The sequence below is a fragment of the Sphaerodactylus townsendi genome, linkage group LG15 (genome assembly GCF_021028975.2).
Source record: "Sphaerodactylus townsendi isolate TG3544 linkage group LG15, MPM_Stown_v2.3, whole genome shotgun sequence".
In the NCBI taxonomy this organism is placed as follows: Eukaryota; Metazoa; Chordata; class Lepidosauria; order Squamata; family Sphaerodactylidae; genus Sphaerodactylus; species Sphaerodactylus townsendi.
In genome coordinates this window covers 29,593,420-29,613,790 of record NC_059439.1, presented here as the reverse complement: position 1 = coordinate 29,613,790, position 20,371 = coordinate 29,593,420, and the positions used below count along the sequence as shown (strand labels likewise).

The 20,371-nt window shown below is 50.0% G+C and overlaps 1 protein-coding gene across 1 annotated transcript; it reads left to right on the top strand.

Annotated features, from left to right (window-relative positions):
* The first annotated feature begins 9,138 nt into the window (after nt 1–9,138).
* IL11 (interleukin 11) lies at nt 9,139–17,037 on the top strand. Its single transcript, XM_048516729.1, has 5 exons — nt 9,139–9,220; nt 11,732–11,895; nt 13,182–13,268; nt 14,454–14,612; nt 16,873–17,037. Exons 1-5 carry the CDS (start codon nt 9,139–9,141, stop codon nt 17,035–17,037), a joined length of 657 nt encoding a protein of 218 aa, XP_048372686.1.
* The last annotated feature ends 3,334 nt before the right edge of the window (nt 17,038–20,371 follow it).

Below are 20,371 nucleotides of genomic sequence, written 5' to 3'. Positions count from 1 at the left end.
AAGGTAAACTTGATTACGGGGGTACAAACCTTTCTTTATGGCGGTGTTGGCCATCAAATCTGCCAGCGTGAGACAGGCCACGAGTGAAGTTACGGCCAAGCAAAGATAAAACGAGAGGCAAGATGCTACACTTTTTTTTTAATAGCAGGGAAGAAAATTGAGTAATTAAATGGCCCTGCCATGAGGCAGAGTGAAGCGGCTGCCTCAGGCGGCTGGTTTGGGTTATAAAAACTGATTTTCGGTGTGTAAAGGTGATGGAGAAGGGGGGTGCAACGTAACTAACTACATTTAATAGCCTGCGTCGTCATAGCATCATAGATGGATTTGCAGGCATCATCTGTTTCGGGGAGGATGACGGATGCGTTCTGCGCGAGGATGTCGGGTGGTCTTCAGAGTGTCCTGGTCTGTTTCTAAAGATGCCAACCTCCAGGGGGTATCTGGAGTAACGTAACTATGGGGGTCATGGAGGGGCTGGTGCCGCTTGGCCAGGTCACAGGGGGGTGCATTTCCAAGCTTCTCCCCCTCCCCCACCAACTGCACCCCTGCCCAAACACCACATAGAGTTCGGGAGCAGAGACCTAGTTGAAGGCTGAGCTGGTCAGCATGGGCTCACGCTGCTCCAAATTCCACGTGGAGTTCAGAGAGGGGGGCGGGCCCGTTCGATGCTCCGCCCAGCTTGCCCAGGTCCAGCTTTAAACTGCAGGCTTCGAGCCTGGAGTTTAAGGCTCAGCCCAAACCGTGCTGAGCCCAGGATTGAACTAAGCAGCCGGGCTGACCAGCCCTAGCTTTATAGTGTTGGCTCCGCCCCCAAACCCCACCCACCTCCGGTCAGGCTTGGTACTGCACCCATTCGCCATTAATGCACCCCCCCCCCCCAAGTGCCCTGGCCAAATGGCGGGAGGTTGCCCTGCGCCATTGTGCTTCCCCTGGCTGCCATTGTAGTCAGAGAGCCAGCGTGGTGTAGTGGTTAAGAGCAGGTGCGTTCTAATCTGGAGGAACCGGGTTTGATTCCCCGCTCTGCCACCTGAGCTGTGGAGGCTTATCTGGGGAATTCAGATTAGCCTGTGCACTCCCACACACGCCAGCTGGGTGACCTTGAGCTAGTCACAGCTTCTCAGAGCTCTCTCAGCCCCACCCACGCAAAGCGGAGTTGTTCCAGAGGGCTTTTTTGCACAGGTAAAGCTGCCGTAAGGAGCCCTGTGGCACAGAGTGGTAAACTGCAGTACTGCAATCAAAGCTTTGCTCCTGACCTGAATTCGGGTCCTGACAGAAGTAGGGTTATGGGAGAGTGTAGTGTAGTGGTGTAGTGGTTAGGAGCACTTTGTTGTCAGGGGGGAAGGGGGAAGGGAAAGGAGCTTGTAAGCCCCTTTGAGTATCCTACAGGAGAGAAAGGGGGGATATAAATCCAAACTACTACTACTACTATTTGTCTTTTCTTCTTCTTCTTCTTCTTCTTCTTCTTCTTCTTCTTCTTCTTCTTCTTCTTCTTCTTCTTCTTCTTCTTCTTCTTCTTCTTCGTTAGTGGAAAATTCATATTTAGCAGGTGTTTGACTGAAGATAATGAACACTATTAAAGTGGATTTTTATGATAACAAGTGGACATTGCCATTTGCCTCTATTTAGAAGAAGAATAGTTTGGATTTATATCCCCCCTTTCTCTCCTGCAGGAGACTCAAAGGGGCTGACAATCTCCTTGCCCCTCCCCCTCACAACAAACACCCTGTGAGGTAGGAGGGGCTGAGAGAGCTCCGAGAAGCTGTGACTAGCCCAAGGTCACCCAGCTGGCGTGTGTGGGAGTGTACAGGCTAATCTGAATTCCCCAGATAAGCCTCCACAGCTCAGGTGGCAGAGCTGGGAATCAAACCCGGTTCCTCCAGATTAGATACACGAGCTCTTAACCTCCTACGCCACTGCTGCTCCTGTTACCTCTGTACCACACATGCATGAATGTGTTTGTATGTCATGGACTTGTTTGCCTGGAGCCCTTTAATGCTGTTAAGATGGCCCTGACATCCCATCACGACGTTTACTAGGCAGACTGTTTTGGGGTGGTTTGACGCTGCCTTCCCCAATCATCTGCTCTTTAACCTTAGCAAGCTGGGTGCTCATTTTACTGACCTCAGCTAACCTTCAGCCGGCTACATAGAAGAGAAGAAGAAGAATTGGATTTATATCCCCCCTTTTTCTCCTGTAAGGAGAATCCAAGGGGCTTACAATCTCCTTGCCCTCCCCGCACAACAACAAACACCCTGTGAGGTGGTGGGGCTGAGAGAGCTCCGAAGAACTGTGACTAGCCCAGGGTCACCCAGCTAGCACGTGTTGGAGTGCACAAGCTTATCTGGTTTTCCAGATAAGCCTCCATAGCTCAAGTGGCAGCGTGGGGAATCAAACCCGATTCTCCAGATTAGAGTGCACCTGCTCTTAACCACTACACTACACTCTCCCATAACCCTACTTCTGTCAGGACCCAAACTCAAGTCAGGAGCAAAGCTTTGACTGCAGTACCACAGTTTACCACTCTGCACCTGTGGGGAAAAAAGCCCTCTGGAACCACTCCGGTTTACGTAGCTTTGTGTGGTAAGAATAAGGAGTTTGACATCTAATATTTGGAATTTCCTGCTTCAGACAGTTGTGGGAAAGCATCGGCTTGTGATTGCGTGTAGGGGGTAGGTCATAGCTACTTTCAAAGACTTGAAAACACAAGGGGTTAAATCTGGATGGTCGTTGTGTGTACCTGTGCGGGAACACTGCTGTGTCGATACCTATCCAGTCTATGAGGAGCATCAGCACGGAGGAAAAACGTCCTGTCTCTTTAACAGGGCCTTCACGTGTGACAATGGGCCGCTTTTCGTGGTAAGCCGGAAAATAGGGAACGAACATCCTTTTCAGCCTTTGTTGATAAGATAAGACATTTTTCAGTTGGCAAGTCTAGTGCGGGTTCAGCCACAGGTGAGCAGTTGCACAAGGTTGCCTGGGGCACCTGGTTGTCACCTGCCCAGGTAGCAATAGTTGGACACGTGGCAAAAGGTTCATGTCTGTGCAGCAGGTTGCCTTGGAGGCCCGAGTGTACCACTGCCTGTTTTTGTGTGCATTTCTCGGTAGCTGGGTCACCACCTAAGCCTCACGCCTTTCTCCGCGTGTGTTTGGAAGTGTGCGCTCGGGTACTTGTTGCCGTATTTACGCAATGTGCATCTTCACACCTGTAGCCACATGGTGCTCACCGGACACGAGATGCGACGATGGCACGGCCGTGCACGCACACGTATCTGCAGAGGTCGCCTGCACTGCTGGTGCAGCCAACCTGACTGTCTGTAGCTCACACCTTCCCCCGTCTCGCTCGCTCTGAGCTGCTTTACGAGCCTTCATCCTGCCAAGTCAGGCCTGTAAATCCCAGAGCTGTGAAACCAACCACCCCCCTGGGGGACTCTGTGGTGCTCCACGAGACGCCGTCTTGTTCTGTCTCCTGCAGTTCAATCCCAGTGTCTGTTCTGGCTGAGAACAGGGGTAGAATTGCCAGCAAAAATCTCACTTTCATCCGGGCATCGCTTTGATATAGCCGGAATATCAAGACAAACACAATCTCCCTTTCTCTCTGTCGCTCCGTCTGCCGATCTCTCCGTCCCCATCTGGGGCCCAGCCGTTCGATCTTCTCTCCGCTCAACCCTCCTCTGCTGACGTCTGCCCAAAGGGCCACTTCAGAGTTATCATTTCAAAGACCACTTTGAAGTGGGCACCTACAAACGTAACATTGCGTGCGACGGGCAGAGTTTTCGGCAGAGCGTGCCAATGCCGTTTACTGCTCCAGGGAGCCAAAAAGCTTGGCCGTGGGGCAGAACCCCCACCCACCCACCCTCTTTGGCCACAAAGCTATGCGCAAAGCATCTTTTTCTATTAATATGTCCATCAGACTTCACGTGCAGCCAAACTAGAAAGATTCACTGCAAGCATCCTTCATGGCTATGCAGGTCTGGAGTCCATGCCCTACAACAGTGATGGCGAACCTTTTAGAGACTGAGTGCCAGGGGCAGAGCGAGGGGAAACGGCACCTGGGGCACGTGTGCGCCCTGTGCCATTTTCACGCCCCCGCCCTGCCCTGGAATACCCCTGGAATGTCCCGAAACACCCCCGCCTGTCCCCCAAACACCCTCTCCACTCCCCGTAGGGGCACGTGCCCAGTACGTCGTGCACCCCTTGTTCCCTTGGTGCTATGCCACTGCCAAGTGCCCAAACTGGGGCGACAGCTCGCGGGCCCACAAAGAGGGCTCTGAGTGCCACCTCTGGCACCCGTGCCATAGGTTCGCCACCACTGCCCTACGAGGAGAGACTGAGGGAGCTGGGGATGTTTTGTCTGGTGAAGAGAAGGTTAAGAGGTGACATGATAACCATGTTTAGATAGTTGAAGTTGGGGAGGGAGCAAGCTTGTTTTCTGCTGCTCCAGAGACTAGGACCAGGAGTTATGGGTTCAAGGTGCAGGAAAAGAGACTCCACCTAAACATCAGGAAAAGGGCTGTTCAACAGTGGAATGCACTGCCTTGGAGTGTGGTGGAGTCTCCTTCTTTGGAGGTTTTTAAACACAGGCTGGATGGCCATCTGTCAGGAGTGCTTTGATTGTGTGTTCCTGCATGGCAGGGGGTTTGGACTTGATGGCCCTTGGGGTCTCTTCCAACTCTATGATTCTATGACGCTCTTCCACTCTTATCTAGCAATCCATATATCTGACTCAGTAGGCTAGATCCTTATTGGCCTGTCCAACCATTCATCCTTTTCTCCAGCCCCTTCTTCATGTCTCCCGCAAGCCTTACCTGCCAATCCCTAAACGTGTCTGTGCATAAGTCTCCGTTGACAGGCAAAGGAAGATTCAATGCTATCTCACCTTTATTGGCCTCACCTGTTAGATTCAATGCTATCTCACCTCTATTGATCTCTGTCTCCATTTGTCATGCTCTGTCTGCTCTAAGTTTGCAGAGCAGTTATACCCGTGATGGCGAACCTTTGGCACTCCAGATGTTCATGGACTACAATTCCCATCAGCCCCTGCCAGCATGGCCAATTGGCTATGCTGGCAGGGGCTGATGGGAATTGTAGCCCATGAACATCTGGAGTGCCATAGGTTCGCCACCACTGAGTTATACTGAGGGGTCTGCAACCTGTGGCTCTCCAGATGTTCATGGACTACAAATCCCATCAGCCCCTGCCAGCATGACAGATAGACGGCTTTACACTTATTACTGTTGGAATATCACAGAATCATAGAGTTGGAAGAGACCACAAAGGCCATCAAGTCCAACCCCCTGCAATGCAGGAACGCACAATCAAAGTACTCCGGACATATAGTCATCCAGCTTCTGTTTTTAACTTCTTTTATCCCTCATTTTTAACTTCTTTTATCCCTCATTTCTTCTCAAAAAGCTCAGGCCAGAGTACCGCAACTTTAAAGTTCCCAGCTCCCTTTGTTAGAAAAACAGTCGCGGGTGAACAAAACCAGTGCTCAAAACAATACACAGTGCCTTAGCCAGATCAGACTAAGATCCATCTAGTTTGATATCCGGGAAGGGGGGGGGGTTGTGGGAGGGGGGAGGCACTGTGTGTGCGTGTGAACCTACACACTCCTTGCACGTTCCATCTTTCTGGAACTGGGATTATGTGAACCAGCATCACGGTTATAAATATGTAAGATTTTTTCCCCCTCAATAATGTCCAACGCTTTGTTTTCATTCCATCTGTCCGTTGCAGTTGATTCAATGAGATAAGGACTTCTTGGCTGTGGTTTCTTCGTGGGCCAAGGAGGAAAGGCTTCGCTTGAGTGAACAGGGACTGCCAAAGCTTCCTCATTGGTCTTCCACTCCACCGCTCCGTCTTTTGAGAGGCCGTGGCTTAGTGGCTTGGCGTGCAGAAAGTCCCGGTTCAATCCCCAGCAATTCAGGGTTTCAGGATAGACAGCAACAGGGCTTAATGTTTAAATGATGAAAGGGTTCATACCAGAGGTGGGATCCAGCAGGTTCTCACCAGTTCCCGAGAGTGGGTTACTAATTGTTTGTGTGTGCCGAGAGGGGGTTACTAATTGGGTCTGCTTTTCCGTTAGAAATGCCATTAGGTCCAAAAATCATACAGTCCTGTTGTTTCCTATGTGGCTGGTTAGCGAAGGTAGAAAACGGGATAATTCTCCCTGTTGGGCTGTTTTAAAAACATGTTTTAGAAACATGGTCAAGTTCCTTGTTTAAGGAAAGTATCCTTCTTTTGATTTCTAGAAACAAAATTAAGTATTTGAAAGTATTAAGGAAGAGTATCAAGGTTTCTGAACTGAATAATAAACAGAAACTTCACAGGGGGTTCCTTCCCACCCGATCAGTCCCTGTAGTTTCGTGGCAGTCGTGTCTAGAACGCTTCCACCAAGAAGAGGGGAAAGTCTGTCAGATACAATGTATTGTCGAAGGCTTTCACACCACAATCGCTAGGGCGTGGTGGGTCTTCTGGGTTGTATGGCCGTGTTCTAGTAGCATTTTCTCCTGACGTTTCGCCTGCATCTGTGGCTGGCGTCCTCAGCAGAAGATGCCAGTCACAGATGCAGGCGAAACATCAGGAGAAAATGCTGGAACACGGCCATACAACCCGGAAAACCCACAACACCCTTTGTCAGATACAGTTTGCTGGATCACAAGTGATGGGGAAAGCTATATCTGAAGGAATCTGGGGTGCAGAGAAAAAAACAAGGGGAAAGCAGCTTGTCAATCAACCGCCTTGCTTAACAGGCAATTCATCCCAGTAACATTACTGTTGCTTGGAAGAAAAGCTCTGTAAAACCCTGGTTTGGCTGACCTCTCGGTGGCCCCTTCCACACATGCAAGAATAATGCACTTCCGATCCACTTTCACAATTGTTTGCAAGTGGATTTCACTGTTCCGCACAGCTGCAAAGTGCACGGAAAGTGGATTGAAAGGGCTTTATTCTGTGTGGGTGCAAACAAAGTCCATGCACAGAGCCAGACGGTGCGAGTTTGCTCAAAAGTTAGTCCCTCTGAGTTCTCTTCAGATCGCAACCACAAAGCTCTTTCCGCATTTGAACCTTGTTACTGTCGGGCGTTTGTGCGAACGACGCAGGAAAGAGGCAAGAGCCGTTCTGAAGTCCGCTGTCTCGTGCAACAACTCTGAGCTGCGGATCCGCTGTGGCCTCCCCAAGTACTCCGCATTATCATCGAATGCCCCTCAAACCACAAGGCAAAAAAACCAAAAAACGAGGACATAAAATCAGCATTCCAGACAAGGCAACTTTATGTATTTGGGTATATTTATGATACATGCATGCGATACACAGATCTCAGGCATGCGTTCAATGGGGCCCTTGTGTCCGAGGGCCGGCCGCCAACTTCTTAATGTTCGGATTGATTCCTGTTTGCTCCATGCCTCTTTTTTAAAAGGGCCTGCGGGAGAGATCTAAGATCTGGGATTTCATCCTCGGGGCAGGGTCTGCGGGGTAAAAGAGCTCCCCTCTGCTGCCTGCCCTCCCCCCCCTCCCCCACACACAAAGTTCTGAACGCCCTGCCAATTTCTAGATTGCACCCAGGGGAGCTGTACGGACCCCACTCAGAATCACTGATCTAGCCTATATCGGGACGGTGTTTTAATTTCATCTGTGAGCACTGAAAAACAAGTTTAAGCGACAAGCATGGAAATAATGCTCCATGCTAGCTGTGAAGAAGAAGAAGAAGAGTTTGGATTTACACCCCACCTTTTATTTCCTGTAATGAGACTCAAGGTGGCTTTCAAACTCCTTTCCCTTCCTCTCCCCACAACAGACAACTGGTGGGGCTGAGAGAGTTCTGAGAGAACTGTGACTAGCCCAAGGTCACCCAGCAGGAATGCAGGAGTGCGGAAACATATCCGGTTCACTGGATAAACCTTTGCCACTCAGGTGGAGGAGTGGGGAATCGAACCCGGTTCTCCAGATTGGAATCCACCTGCTCTTAACCACGCCACCACACTGGCTCCCACCAGTATCCAGTGAAGCAGTGTCTACGGATGGCTCTGAATAATTACATAAAACAAAGCACACCTGTGGCACCCTGTGCCTTGTAGCATCTTGATCTGCAGGATTCAACAGGTGTGGCTTTTTCACAACCTGGAGATAAAGATGACCACCTGTTAACTGCCGCAGGCCAAGCTGCTGTCCAAAGCACAGCGGCAGGGAAGAAAAGTTGGCCGCCTTCTTCCAAATCCCTTCTTTGCAAGGGTCAGCTCTGGCGAAAAGCCAACGAAAAGCCAGAGGTTTCACAGACACATCTAACAAGTCGGCCCGTTTGGTCGCCCCAGTGAATTGGTGGACGTTTTTTGCGATTCTGGGGGCGAAAAAGACCTCTTTGAAAAGCAGGCCGGTTCCCCGGCTCCTGGCAAGGGAAAAATATGTAGCCCGCTCTCTAAGACAACATAGGATGGCTTTTCCATGAAAACACCTTGACTCACCCCCTCCTTCACCCCTCCCTCCTTTGACAGCATCACTATTTCCGAATACCGGCCGGCTTCTTTTTTTTTTCCTTACCTCACGGCAAAGGCGCCGAGATGACTCTGTCACGGGGCAGGAATTCCCTAACCAACCGGCCCCTCCTTCCCCGTTTCTCTGCCAGCTAGTCTATGCTCAGTACTCAGGCCAAATGCTTTTCAGGGGCACCTCTGGGCCATTCCTCCCTCCCCTGAAGTTCCCTCTGCGACAAACCCAGGGCATTTTCTCGCATGCAGACGCCCGAGAAGCGCAACTTGGGGTCCCCACGAAGTGGAATGCAAACTTAAGACTGGTTAAGAAGAAGAAGAGGAAGAGTTTGGATTTTTATCCCCCCTCTCTCTCCTGCAGGAGACTCAAACGGGCTTACAATCTCCTTGCCCTTCCCCCCTCACAACAAACACCCTGTGAGGTAGGTGGGGCTGAGAGAGCTCCGAGAAGCTGTGACTAGCCCAAGGTCACCCAGCTGGCATGTGTGGGAGTGTACAGGCTAATCTGAATTCCCCAGATAAGCCTCCACAGCTCAGGCGGCAGAGCTGGGAATCAAACCCGGTTCCTCCAGATTAGATACACGAGCTCTTAACCTCTTATGCCACTGCTGCTCCTACATGGCACGTTTGAGTTTTAAATTTGTGTTTTCTCTGCCGCATGGTCAACATCCACACCTACAAACAAAAGAGACGCTCAGAAGCAAAGCGAGGCGGCCTGGCACCGTTGGCCAATTTTAGGGGTACCATCAAAGGGGAAAGAAACACCAGTTTTTCAGTTCATTATTATATTTTTACCAGTGCACAGGGGTTTCTGCATCTGACTCTGGAACTGCTGGGCAGCTGGGGCTGTTTTTGCTCAGAGGAAGCCTGTAGGGCCATGTGCGAAAGAGGCCCCTTCTGCACGTGCAGAATAATGCACTTTCATTCCACTTTCACAATTGTTTGCACGTGGGTTTTGCGATCCCGCACAGTAAAATCCAGCTGCAAAGTGGACCGAAAGTGGATTGAAAGTGCATTATTCTGCACATGCGGAAGGGGCCAGAGGCAAAATTACAGGCTTCGATTTAGACCGGTGGTATTCAACTCTTATCTCTGCTGCCAGCTAAATGTGTGGCCTTGGGTCTGTTTCTTTCTTCCAGCCTCTTTCTCCCTGTCTCTGAAAGCTCAACTAGGGAGAAAGTTCTCAGTAGTTGGTGCAATAAATGCAGGGAAGGGATGCTTTATTGACTGTTGAAATCTGGTGACCACTCAACAATTATGTCCTGTGTTCATGTGCTTTGTGATAGTCTTATCAACTGCTCGGAATGTATCTTGGCCTCTGCGGTGTGTGTTCCTGCACATGCAGTTATTTACATATGCGCTAGGGACAAGAAGCATCCATCCAAGAGACCGAAGCTATTTATGCACGCGTGGTCTCCTTTGCTTTGAACATACATCACCTTTGGGTTTGATAGTTACACACGCAGTTCTCCCTATTCAGCACTTACCCCGTTCTCAGATCTGAGAATCCCCGTGGTTTCCGAAAGTTCTGTGGATGTGACTTTTTTTCTTCCTTCACTGGGAAAGCAAAGGAGAACCCTGTGTTAATATTTCCTCTGGTTTTCTCGCTACTCCCTGCCTTCCGCTGCCCACCGTTCAGTAGTTTCCTCACTCTACTAGTCGCCGTTTCAGGACAATCAGATTTCGGGAGGTCTCCCACTGACTTCTTAAACTGACAAGGCTGGATTCATGGGCTGATTCCGCATGGGCCAAAAACAGCGGTGTGAAAACGGTGTGAAAACAGTATAAACCCTTTTACACCGTTTTAAACCCTTTTACACCATTCTGACACCATTTTCACGCTGCTGTTTTTGGCCCATGCGGAATCAGCCATGGATTCGTGCTTAAAGTTTATCAGTGGAGCAAACCCAGTGAAATCGACAAGGGTGGATTCATCAAGAGAGTTCTTGCTAGCCTTCCTTGTCTCTTTCTTCTGCCCTAAGAACATAAGAACATAAGAACTAGCCTGCTGGATCAGACCAGAGTCCATCTAGTCCAGCTCTCTGCTACTCGCAGTGGCCCACCAGGTGCCTTTGGGAGCTCACGTGCAGGAGGTGAAAGCAATGGCCTTCTGCTGCTGCTGCTCCCGAGCACCTGGACTGTTAAGGCATTTGCAATCTCAGATCAAAGAGGATCAAGATGGGTAGGCATAGATCGACTTCTCCTCCATAAATCTGTCCAAGCCCCTTTTAAAGCTATCCAGGTTAGTGGCCATCACCACCTCCTGTGGCAGCATATTCCAAACACCAATCACACGTTGTGTGAAGAAGTGTTTCCTTTTATTAGTCCTAATTCTTCCCCCCAGCATTTTCAATGGATGCCCCCTGGTTCTAGTATTGTGAGAAAGAGAGAAAAATTTCTCCCTGTCAACATTTTCTACCCCATGCATAATTTGCACTAGGGACATAATTTGCCCTAGCTGCCTTTGCCATGTTTCCTCCTTCTCTCCCCTCCTGCAAGAGTTTTTGCTGCTATTACTAGGCATGGCTCAACTTGCCCTGACAAGTAAAACAAATTGTTTCAGCGAATGATCAATAGGTTTTTTTAGACCCCCCCCCCCCCCCCCCCGCAAAAAGCTGTAGGCAACATCCCCAAGTGGCGGTTGCTTGGCAACCACCAAGCAGCAGGCAGGCAAAATGGCGGATCAGCTTGAAAACAAAAAACTGTGGGGGGGAAACTATGGTGTAAACAGGAAAACCCCCCACTGTGAGGCAAAATTAGAGAATCGATTCCTTCTTGGCCGCAGGGTTAGCAAATAAATAGCCACAGATTTAGCTTATAGTCCAGTGGTGGCGAACCTTTGGCACTCCAGATGTTATAGACAACAATTTCCATCAGCCCCTGCCAGCATGGCCAATTGGCCATGCTGGCAGGGGCTGATGGGAGTTGTAGTCCATGACCAAAGTCAGAGACATGAGGGATTTATACCCCACTTTTCTCAGCTGAAAGTCTCAAAGCGGCTTACAACCTCATTTCCTTCCTCTGCCCACAACGAGCACCTTATGAAGCAGGTGGGGCTGAAAGAGTTTAGAGAGAACTGCGCCTAGCCCAAGGTCATCCAGCAGGCTTCATGTGGAGGAGCAGGGAATCAAACCCGGTTCTCCAGATTAGAGTCCACCTGCTCTTAACCACTGCACCGCGCTGCCTGCCTTGCTCACGGTCAGCACTGATTTGGAAAGCCAGACCTAAGTGCGATTTTTCTCTCTTTGCAGACTGGTTGTGTCAAGTGTTGGTGACGCTGCTGAGCCTGTGCGAAGGTTTCTGGGCTGCTCCCGGCCCCCGGCTACGGCCCTCAGACCCGCGGGCCGAGTTCGATTCCATAGTCCACCTGGCAAGAAACCTGCTGAGCGACACCAAGAACCTCTTCAATCACTTTGTAAGTCCCACCAACTCTGCTCCAACCTGTCTACAGAGCCAAGCAAGGCCTCTGTCAGTGTACCTTGAAGTAGGGCAGGTGCCAAGGGCTACTAGTGAGGCCCACTTCCACTGATGCCTCCCCTGATGCCCACATGCCCTTCCCCTCCCTGCTTGCTGGTAGGCACTGTGCCTCCTATGCTGCCATAATCAGAGAATGGGCATGTGGGCGATTTGGGTGTCTGTGAGTGCAGGTGAGGAGAGGACTTGTTGGGGTGGGGAATGAAGTGCAGATCTGTGGGTCTGTGGGAGGAAAGGGAGGCATGAGAGAGAGGGCTGGTGGTAGCAACCAACTCTGGAAACAAGGGTCAGAACTTGTGGTGGGAGACAGCTCAGAGAAGAGTGTGTGTGGGTGTGTTGATGTAGTTGTTAGGTGAGGAAAACCAAACAGCACATCGAGGCATAGACCCTCCTTGGCCGGGAGCAGTCTATTCCGTTTGTGTGGTCACTTTTTCACGGGCAAGGAAAATGTCTGGAATCAAGGCAAAGAAAGCTTCAGCCTTTGAGAGAGAAAAATGGATGCTCAAAAAAGGGAGGGACCCCTGGGATATGGAATCTTTTGAGTTCCCCCACCCTCGGAAGGCTCTTCAGGAACAATGCGAGTCAAAAACCTGGCGGGGGTCCAGGAAGGACGCAGTTGCTTGCTGGGGCCTTTGGCTTGCCTTGCAAGAGGGCACGGGAAGGCTCAAGGAAGACAGTGACAAAAACGAAGCTTATAAAATTGAAACCAGTGCTCTCCAAACAGAAAATCTGAAGCTTTTAGTGCACAGGTGTCAAACTCGTGGCCCTCCAGATATTATGGACTACAGCTCCCAACATCCCCTGCCAGCATGATGCTGGCAGGGGATGATGGGAACTGTAGTCCATCACATCTGGAGGGCCGCGAGTTTGACACCTAATCTTTAGTGGACCAAAGCAACAAGTGCGGCTACTATTAAAAAATCAGAAGTTTCTCTTAAGGATAGAACCCAACAGCGAGGCTGGGATTCTGCCTTCCGGACCAGATAACAACACCTGTCAGGGTGGAAGCTCCGTTGGCAAGCTTCCGAAAAGAAACGACAAAGACCCCCCCTTTGAACATCGAAAAGACCTTGACTCAAATCATCTAGGGGTCCCCCCCCCCCAAAAAATTAAAACATGTTTGTTCTTTTTAAAAATGTAGGCTTTTACTTCCCCTACCCTCGTGTTCTGTCGGGCTGTAAGGCCTACCGTTACCTCATCCTCCCTCCGTTTTTCTTCCCTGCACAGAAAAACCGCTATCCTGCTGAAGGAGAACACAAGCTGGAAACGCTCCCCGTGTTGTCCATGAATGCTGTGGAGCTGGCCAACATCCAGGTGAGAGACCTCACCAACCCGTCTCTGGAGCCCTCTTTTGGACCACGCCTTGGTTCCCAGGCAAAATCTCGCTTCATTGACAGACACACAATGGTCACCTGAGGGAACACTGACTTCCCACAGCTACCTGGTGGCAGTGGCTTCAGATTCCTCACAGGGTCTTTCCCTCACGGAGCAGTTCTGGATGTCTGCCATGTTATTTAGGGCCTTGCCTTAGTAGCTCAAGTCCTGGCACCCTCGACTGTGTCCCGGTTTGCTTTGGAGTCTCCAATTTCTTTTCAGCCACCCAAGTGAACCATCTTGCTTTCTCCTCAGCTGCCGTCATCCAAAGTCTCTCCCAGTTCTCCACTGTGCATTCATTTTTATTTGTGGGTCGGGATAAGAAGAGGCAGTAAGAGGAATGTGGTGTGGTGGTTGAGAGTAGGTGGACTCTAATCTGGAGAACCGGGTTTGATTCCCCATTCTTCCACATGAGTGGCGGGCCCTTATCTGGGGAACTGGATTTGTTTCCCCACTCCTACACACGAAGCCTGCTGGGTGACCGTGGGGTAGTCACAGTTCTTCTGAACACCCTCAGTCCCACGTACCTCACAAGGTGTCTGTTGTGGGGAGAGGAAGGGAAAGGTGCTCAGGAGAGAAGAGAGGTACAAACCCAAACTCCTCCTCCTCCTCCTCCTCCTTCTTGTGAGCAGCAGTGGCGTAGGAGGTTAAGAGCTCGTGTATCTAATCTGGAGGAACCGGGTTTGATTCCCCGCTCTGCCGCTTGAGCTGTGGAGGCTTATCTGGGGAATTCAGAGTAGCCTGTGCACTCCCACACACGCCAGCTGGGTGACCTTGGGCTAGTCACAGCTTCTTGGAGGTCTCTCAGCCCCACCTACCTCACAGGGTGTTTGTTGGGGGGGGAGGGCAAGGAGATTGTAAGCCCCTTTGAGTCTCCTGCAGGAGAGAAAGGGGGGATATAAATCCAAACTCCTCCTCCTCCTCCTCCTCCTCCTCCTCCTCCCCTCCTCCTCCTCCTCCTCCTCCTCCTCCTCCTCCTCCTCCTCCTCCTCCTCCTCCTCTTCTTCTTCTTCTTCTTCATCCCATATCCCTTAAGCATTGGGCAAACTGATGGGTCTCCATCGTTTTCTTTTGCCTCTCATTTCTTCCCATCCAACGTCTTCTTCTCCTCTTCCTCCCTGTCAGATCTCTGGAGGCCTAGCCCGGCTCAGCTCTGACCTGCAGTGCTACCAGCGCCATTTTGAGTGGCTCCGCAAAGCAGCCCCGCTACTGCGGCCTATGGAGCACGACATCGGCACAGTGCACGTCCGGCTGGAACGCCTGCTGAAGAGGCTGGAGCACCTGGTAAGGTTTTGGGAGGCCGGAGTGCTCTCCAAACTGTATGAGGAGTGCGGTTCAGTCAGAGGAGCTAATATATTACAGGGACAGGTCTTCAAAGTCATCCTTAAATTATTTTGTGAGACCAAGCATAGAGTGTGGTGGTTGGAATGGCATTTCCTTCTAGCCAGTTGGCTCGACTGGTATCATCTTGACCTGTCCCTGTAATATATTAGCTTGGGCTAGTCACCTTGGGGGCAGAGGCATAGCTCCAAGGGGAAAGGGGGTGAGATGCACTGGGCGTGTGCCCGTGTGAAGGCGTGGCGAGGGCATTCTGGGGGCGTTCCGGGGACGGACAGAGGCGTTCTGGGGCGGGACAGCAGTCGAGGACGCACTGATGCACCGGGCACTTTGCTACGCCTCTGCTTGGGGAGATGGCCATCTGAGTTGCTTTTACTGTTTATAATTGTTTGTTTTTACTATTGTTTTATTGTTGTTATTGACTTTTGTTGTTGGTCGCCACCCTGAGCCCTGTTGGGGTGGATGGGGTACAAACATAAATATAAAATAAAAAATAAAATAAATATAAAACTAGGATCCAGGAGATGCAGATTCAAATACCCCTCTCTGCCATAGAAGTTCACTGGATGACTTTGAGCCGGGACTGCCAGCCCCACGCCCCCCACTGGCAACCACCTGGCTGGCAAGAGGACTTGGCCCAAGCCACACAAAAAATAAGCAAAAGCTTGCTGACAACATGCAGACGAGCTCCCCAGTGTACGCCCGTTTCGTGGAAATCTCGTCTCGTTTAGTTGGGCTAAGATGATAACCGCTCGACGCTACGCTGCTCAACGCAGCATCGAGTAGCTTCCAGCTTGGTCCAATTGGAAGGGACACATCGATGAAATTGGTTCTAGGATTTTATGGCACTTAATATGAGCGTGATTCCCAGAATGTTGTGGGCAAGACCGAATGACATCCCTGAGAAAGTGGACAAGATTTTCACAAAACGGGTATACGCCGGGGAGCTCAGCTGCACATCCAGAGCCCTTTTTTTGTTTTGCTGTTTGCATAACTTATGGTGTGAGACATGTGTTCTGGCAGCAATTTCTCACACAGGACATTGATCCTTGCATTTCCTTTCTGTTCCCTATTTGAATAAATTTGCATGTCTGTTAGCAACCTTCTGCTTATTTTTGTAGCCTGGGCGCAGTGACTTTGTTCTGGCTGTTGCTTGTATGGACACTACAGCCAATTTGTTGTTGTTTGTCTTGGCAAGAGGACGTACCAGCAGCAGTGGGGAATTCTAGGCTGGCATTTCGCGGTGACATTACTGGTGACCCGGTGACATCACCTCTGGCGCATACTCGAAGTGATGTAATCAGGTCACTGGCAGCATGGGATGCTCTGGTATTTGGGGAAAACCCTCTATGGCAGTGGTGGCGAACCTTTGGCACTCCAGATGTTATGGACTACATTTCCCATCAGCCCCTGCCAGCATGGCCAATTGGCGATGCTGGCAGGGGCTGATGGGAATTGTAGTCCATAACATCTGGAGTGCCAAAGGTTTGCCACCACGGCTCTATGGGTTTTTACCCAAATTTCAGAGCATCCTGCAACATGAGTGACAGAATGACATCACTTCCACCATTGGCCAGAAGTGATGTCAGCCTGTGCTGCTGGTGAGTCTTCCTCTCACGCTGCTCACCAGGAGGGACTAGACAACCCTACTTGGACCAGTCACTATCTCTCAACCAAACCTACTTCAAAGGGTTGTCGTCGTTGTGAGGCCAAATTGGAGAACACAGTTGTAAGCCATGTTAGGTCCCTCACCAGAGGTGGGATCCAGCAGGTTCTCACAGGTTCCCGAGAGTAGGCTACTAATTATTGTGTGTGCCGAGAGGGGGTGACTAATTGGTGATTTTGCCACGTAATCTTTGCCTTAGTTACACCCCTCCTCTCAGCAGTAGTGCGCAGAGCTTGAAGCAGTCTAGCAGGAGGTGCACCGGCGTGCGTGGCAGCCTGCGCCTGCGTGCATTCGTTTCCCGCCCAAGGACCGGCGCAGCAGCTACGTCCTTGCCACAGCCCCGCCCAGGAATGCCCCGCCCCCGGAATGTCCGGCCACGCCCCATTGGCGCTATGCCACAGTTTGAATCCCACCACCATGGGAACCTGTTACTAAAATTTTTGGATCCCACCACTGTCCCTCACTGAGGAGAAAAGTTGGGGTATGCATAATTAATTTTCTTTTTAAAAAAACTTAACTTGTGTCTCTTTCTCCTCCCAGATGGTGAAGCTCAGCCTCCCGCGGACCAACGACCCTCTGCCAACCCTCCCGTCCCACGGCACTCACTGGTCAGTGGTTCAAGCAGGACACGCCATCGTCCACTCGTTTCACCTGTACTTGGACTGGGCGGCCCGCGTGCTGGTTCTGATTCGGAACAAGCTGTGAACGGCTGAGAAAGGGAACCAGCACGGGTATTTAAGCCTCCCCACAGACCTGGAACTGTTCGTTGCCGCTCTAGAGGAGGATGCGAGGAGGAGGATGCAAGGAAGGAAAAGCGAGTCCGTGAGACGAGGCCAAGTTGTATTCCTCCTCCTGGGGGTGCTGCAGGGTGGGAGGGGTGGAGACATTCGGCCCAGTCATACCCTTCCTACACTTGGGGGACACTATGGAATGAGGGGGGGACTCTTTTAAATCTTGGAACAACCATCTCATCTCCTCATCCTTCCTAAGAGGCGCCCGCAAGCATGGGAAAGTAGCTGGGAAGGGGGCGCGATTCTGCCCTGTCTTGTTCATGGATTGCTATAATCTGGACTGTGTCAGATATGAGGAACACCCTGCTTAGTACAGAGCGGTGGAGTCGATCCGTGGCTTGTGGGAATTTGGCTGCGGACGACCAGTAAAGGCGGCCAATCTGGCCAAGTGCCATTTCCAGTCGATCCCTTATAATACGCACAAATTAGGGCACGCGATCAGTTGCCACAGAGAGTGTCCCCAGCTGCTTGAGAATGGCTCAGGGACTTGTCCCAGAAATCTCTGTGGTGCCTGGACCAAGGAAGAAAGGATTCTTTGAAGGCTGGAAGAGGCGTCTCGGTTCGGCTCGGCGGTGCCCTCTCCCGGCCTGAGTTCAATAATCACCTTATGCCTGTTTTGTCTCTCTCTTGATGTCTGTGGAAAAATCCAGAACCCAACCAAAACCGTGGGCCCCCGTTCCCCACAGAACGAATGGTCTTCCTTTCTAATTAACTCAGCTCATTTACCGATTACTGGGGAATCCCTGACTAATTGGGCAACGCATTTGAAAACTTTTTTTTTTAATCACGAAGGAGTTACCGAAAGCCAAAGAGAAGGGCTAGACAGTGGCGATAAAATTATATCCTTTGCCATGTCAAAAATGCAAGTAATATTATTTTTAATGGACTTCAGTGGGTTGAAGGCGAGGGAGGGAGGGAGGGAGGGAGAACAGCCCTAATTTTTTTTAAAAAAATCAATGCCAAGGATGTCTTGAAATTTTCTCAGTAGTGTGGGTTTTTATTACTCTATGTCAGTGGTGGCGAACCTATGGCACGGCTGCCAGACGTGGCACTCAGAGCCCTCTTTGTGGGCATGCGCAAACAGATTCCCCCCTGCCCCCAGGCTGGCCTGGGCCGCTGGGCTCGATTATTAGCATTAAACCTAAGACCTAGTTTTGGGGAAGCAGTGTAGGTAACCCTGTTAAGCGCTGTTAAACCCCACTTGTTTTCATGCAAAGAACTAAAGCGTGATCCTTTACCTGGGAGTAAGCTCGGTTGCTGGCAATGGGGCTTGCTTCTCAGTAAACCCTCCTAAGGTCGTGATTCACCCATTCGAACCTTTGCATGGTTGCTTCACCAAGCTTACTCCCGAGTAACGCACGCCTCAGAGCCAACCGTTTTCCCTAAACTAAAACCTTCATATTCAGGTTCAATCGCCGTGTTGGCACTTGGCGATAAATAACTGGGTTTGGGGTTGCAATTTGGGCACTCGGTCTCGAAAAGGTTCGCCATCACTGCTCTCTGTAGTTAGCAACTGCAAGATTTTTAAAACATTAAAAATGGTGATCACTTAGCCATGGTAGGGCTTGTTCTGTGTGTATGTGTGTCAGGTCATCACTGACTTTCAAGGCAAGAGATGATCAGAGGTGTCTTGCCGTTGCCTTTCTCTGCTCAACAGCTCTGGCATCCAGGTGTCGGTAGTGCTTTGATGGTGTGTTCCTGCATGGCAGGGGATTGGACTTGATGGCCCTTGGGGTCTCTTCCAACTCTATGATTCTATCCCTCAGTAGTCTCACATCCAGCGATTCACCAGGACTGACCCAGCTTGGCTTTTGAGATCTCATGAGACCAGGCTAGCCCGGGCCGTCTCAGTCCACTCTACCCCTCTGCAAATGCCGCATTTTCACGCTGCTGCATGTTTATACTGGACCCCAGAAGAGGAACTCGCCTTTCACTCCCACACTGGAAGGCGGTGCCTCTGAAGAACTTGAAGCAACGTTTCAGAAGCTTAGAAACATTTCTGAAGTAGGAAGGTGTTCTCTAAGGTTTCTTTTTTAACCATTTTCTGGAGGAAAAAAAATCTGGATTGTGTGAATTTAATTTCTGAAATTGCCCAACTCTCTTGACCAACTCAAGGTAAATCCGGCTTTCCTTTTCCAGCAGCGCCCCCTAGTGGGTTATTTTTGTATTTCCCTTGGCTCCACTAATGTTGACTCCCAGGTTCAAACGAGTCCGCATGAGATACAGATCGGGTTGCCAACTCCAGGTTGGGGGATTCATGGAAATTTGGGGGCAGTGCCTGGGGAGGGCAGAGTTTAGGGAGGGACAGGAGCTCAGCAGGGCTGCGAAGCCCCAGAATCCACCTTCTGAAGTGGCTGTTCCAAGGGAAATGATCTATTGAGCCTGGTGATACCTGCAAGTTGGCAACCCTATCATAACAGTATTTTTTAAAAAAAGCAATTTAAATTTTAAAGTTAATTGGAATGAAGACACCTGCCCACCTACTTCTACCATGAGTTGGTCCGTGTTTAAAGTTGGCAAAATGGCTTCGCGCAATACACAGTTAACAAAACCGATACGTATTCAGCCTCTCTGCCTGCAAAAGGCTGGCGTCTTTTTCAGTGGAGAAGAACATGTCATGTTGAATGCTCTTTGATAGTTTACTGCACCCCCCTGAGTTTCAGGTATTTATCATAAACGTCTCTTGCTCCTCGTTATTTATAAAAAACCGTTCGGTTTCTTCCTTGTAAGTTATTATTATTTTTAATTTATGATCTGTTCCAAGCCCGATTCGTTTTATTGTCGTTATTATTATTATTATATTATATTATTATTTTATGAACATTATTTTATTTTGAGCATCTTCCAAGTATTTATTGATCCGCTTTGTCTCTTTTTTCTCCTCCTTTTCTTTTTGTAATTAAAAAAAAGTTTTTTTAAATAAAAAAAGGATGGGAAAAATTAAATTTGAAATAAAAAAAATTAAATGGATCAGAATATAGGAAGTGTCTGTCTCTGTTGTGGGGTAGGGGATGAGAAATAGTTGTTCGAATAGTCCCCTAAAGCAAAAGCTAGGCAAACATTCGACGTATGCGGCCATTTTTTGAAAAACGAACGTTTTATTTATTTACTTCGTTTTTCTCACCCTTATTCCAAACAGCTCCAGATGGTGCACATTGAAAGTTCTCCCCTCCTCCATTTTACACAACGACCCTGTAAGATAGGACAGGCTGAGAGTTTGTGACTGACCTGCAATCACCAAGCAAGCT

Bases quoted from the DNA above. Each gene is read 5' to 3' on its own strand.
- IL11 (XM_048516729.1), top strand. From the start codon at position 9,139: ATGGTCAACATCCACACCTACAAACAAAAGAGACGCTCAGAAGCAAAG. The intron at 13,269-14,453 runs GTGAGAGACCTC...CCTCCCTGTCAG, and splicing joins TGGAGCTGGCCAACATCCAG to ATCTCTGGAGGCCTAGCCCG. The intron at 14,613-16,872 runs GTAAGGTTTTGG...TTCTCCTCCCAG, and splicing joins TGAAGAGGCTGGAGCACCTG to ATGGTGAAGCTCAGCCTCCC.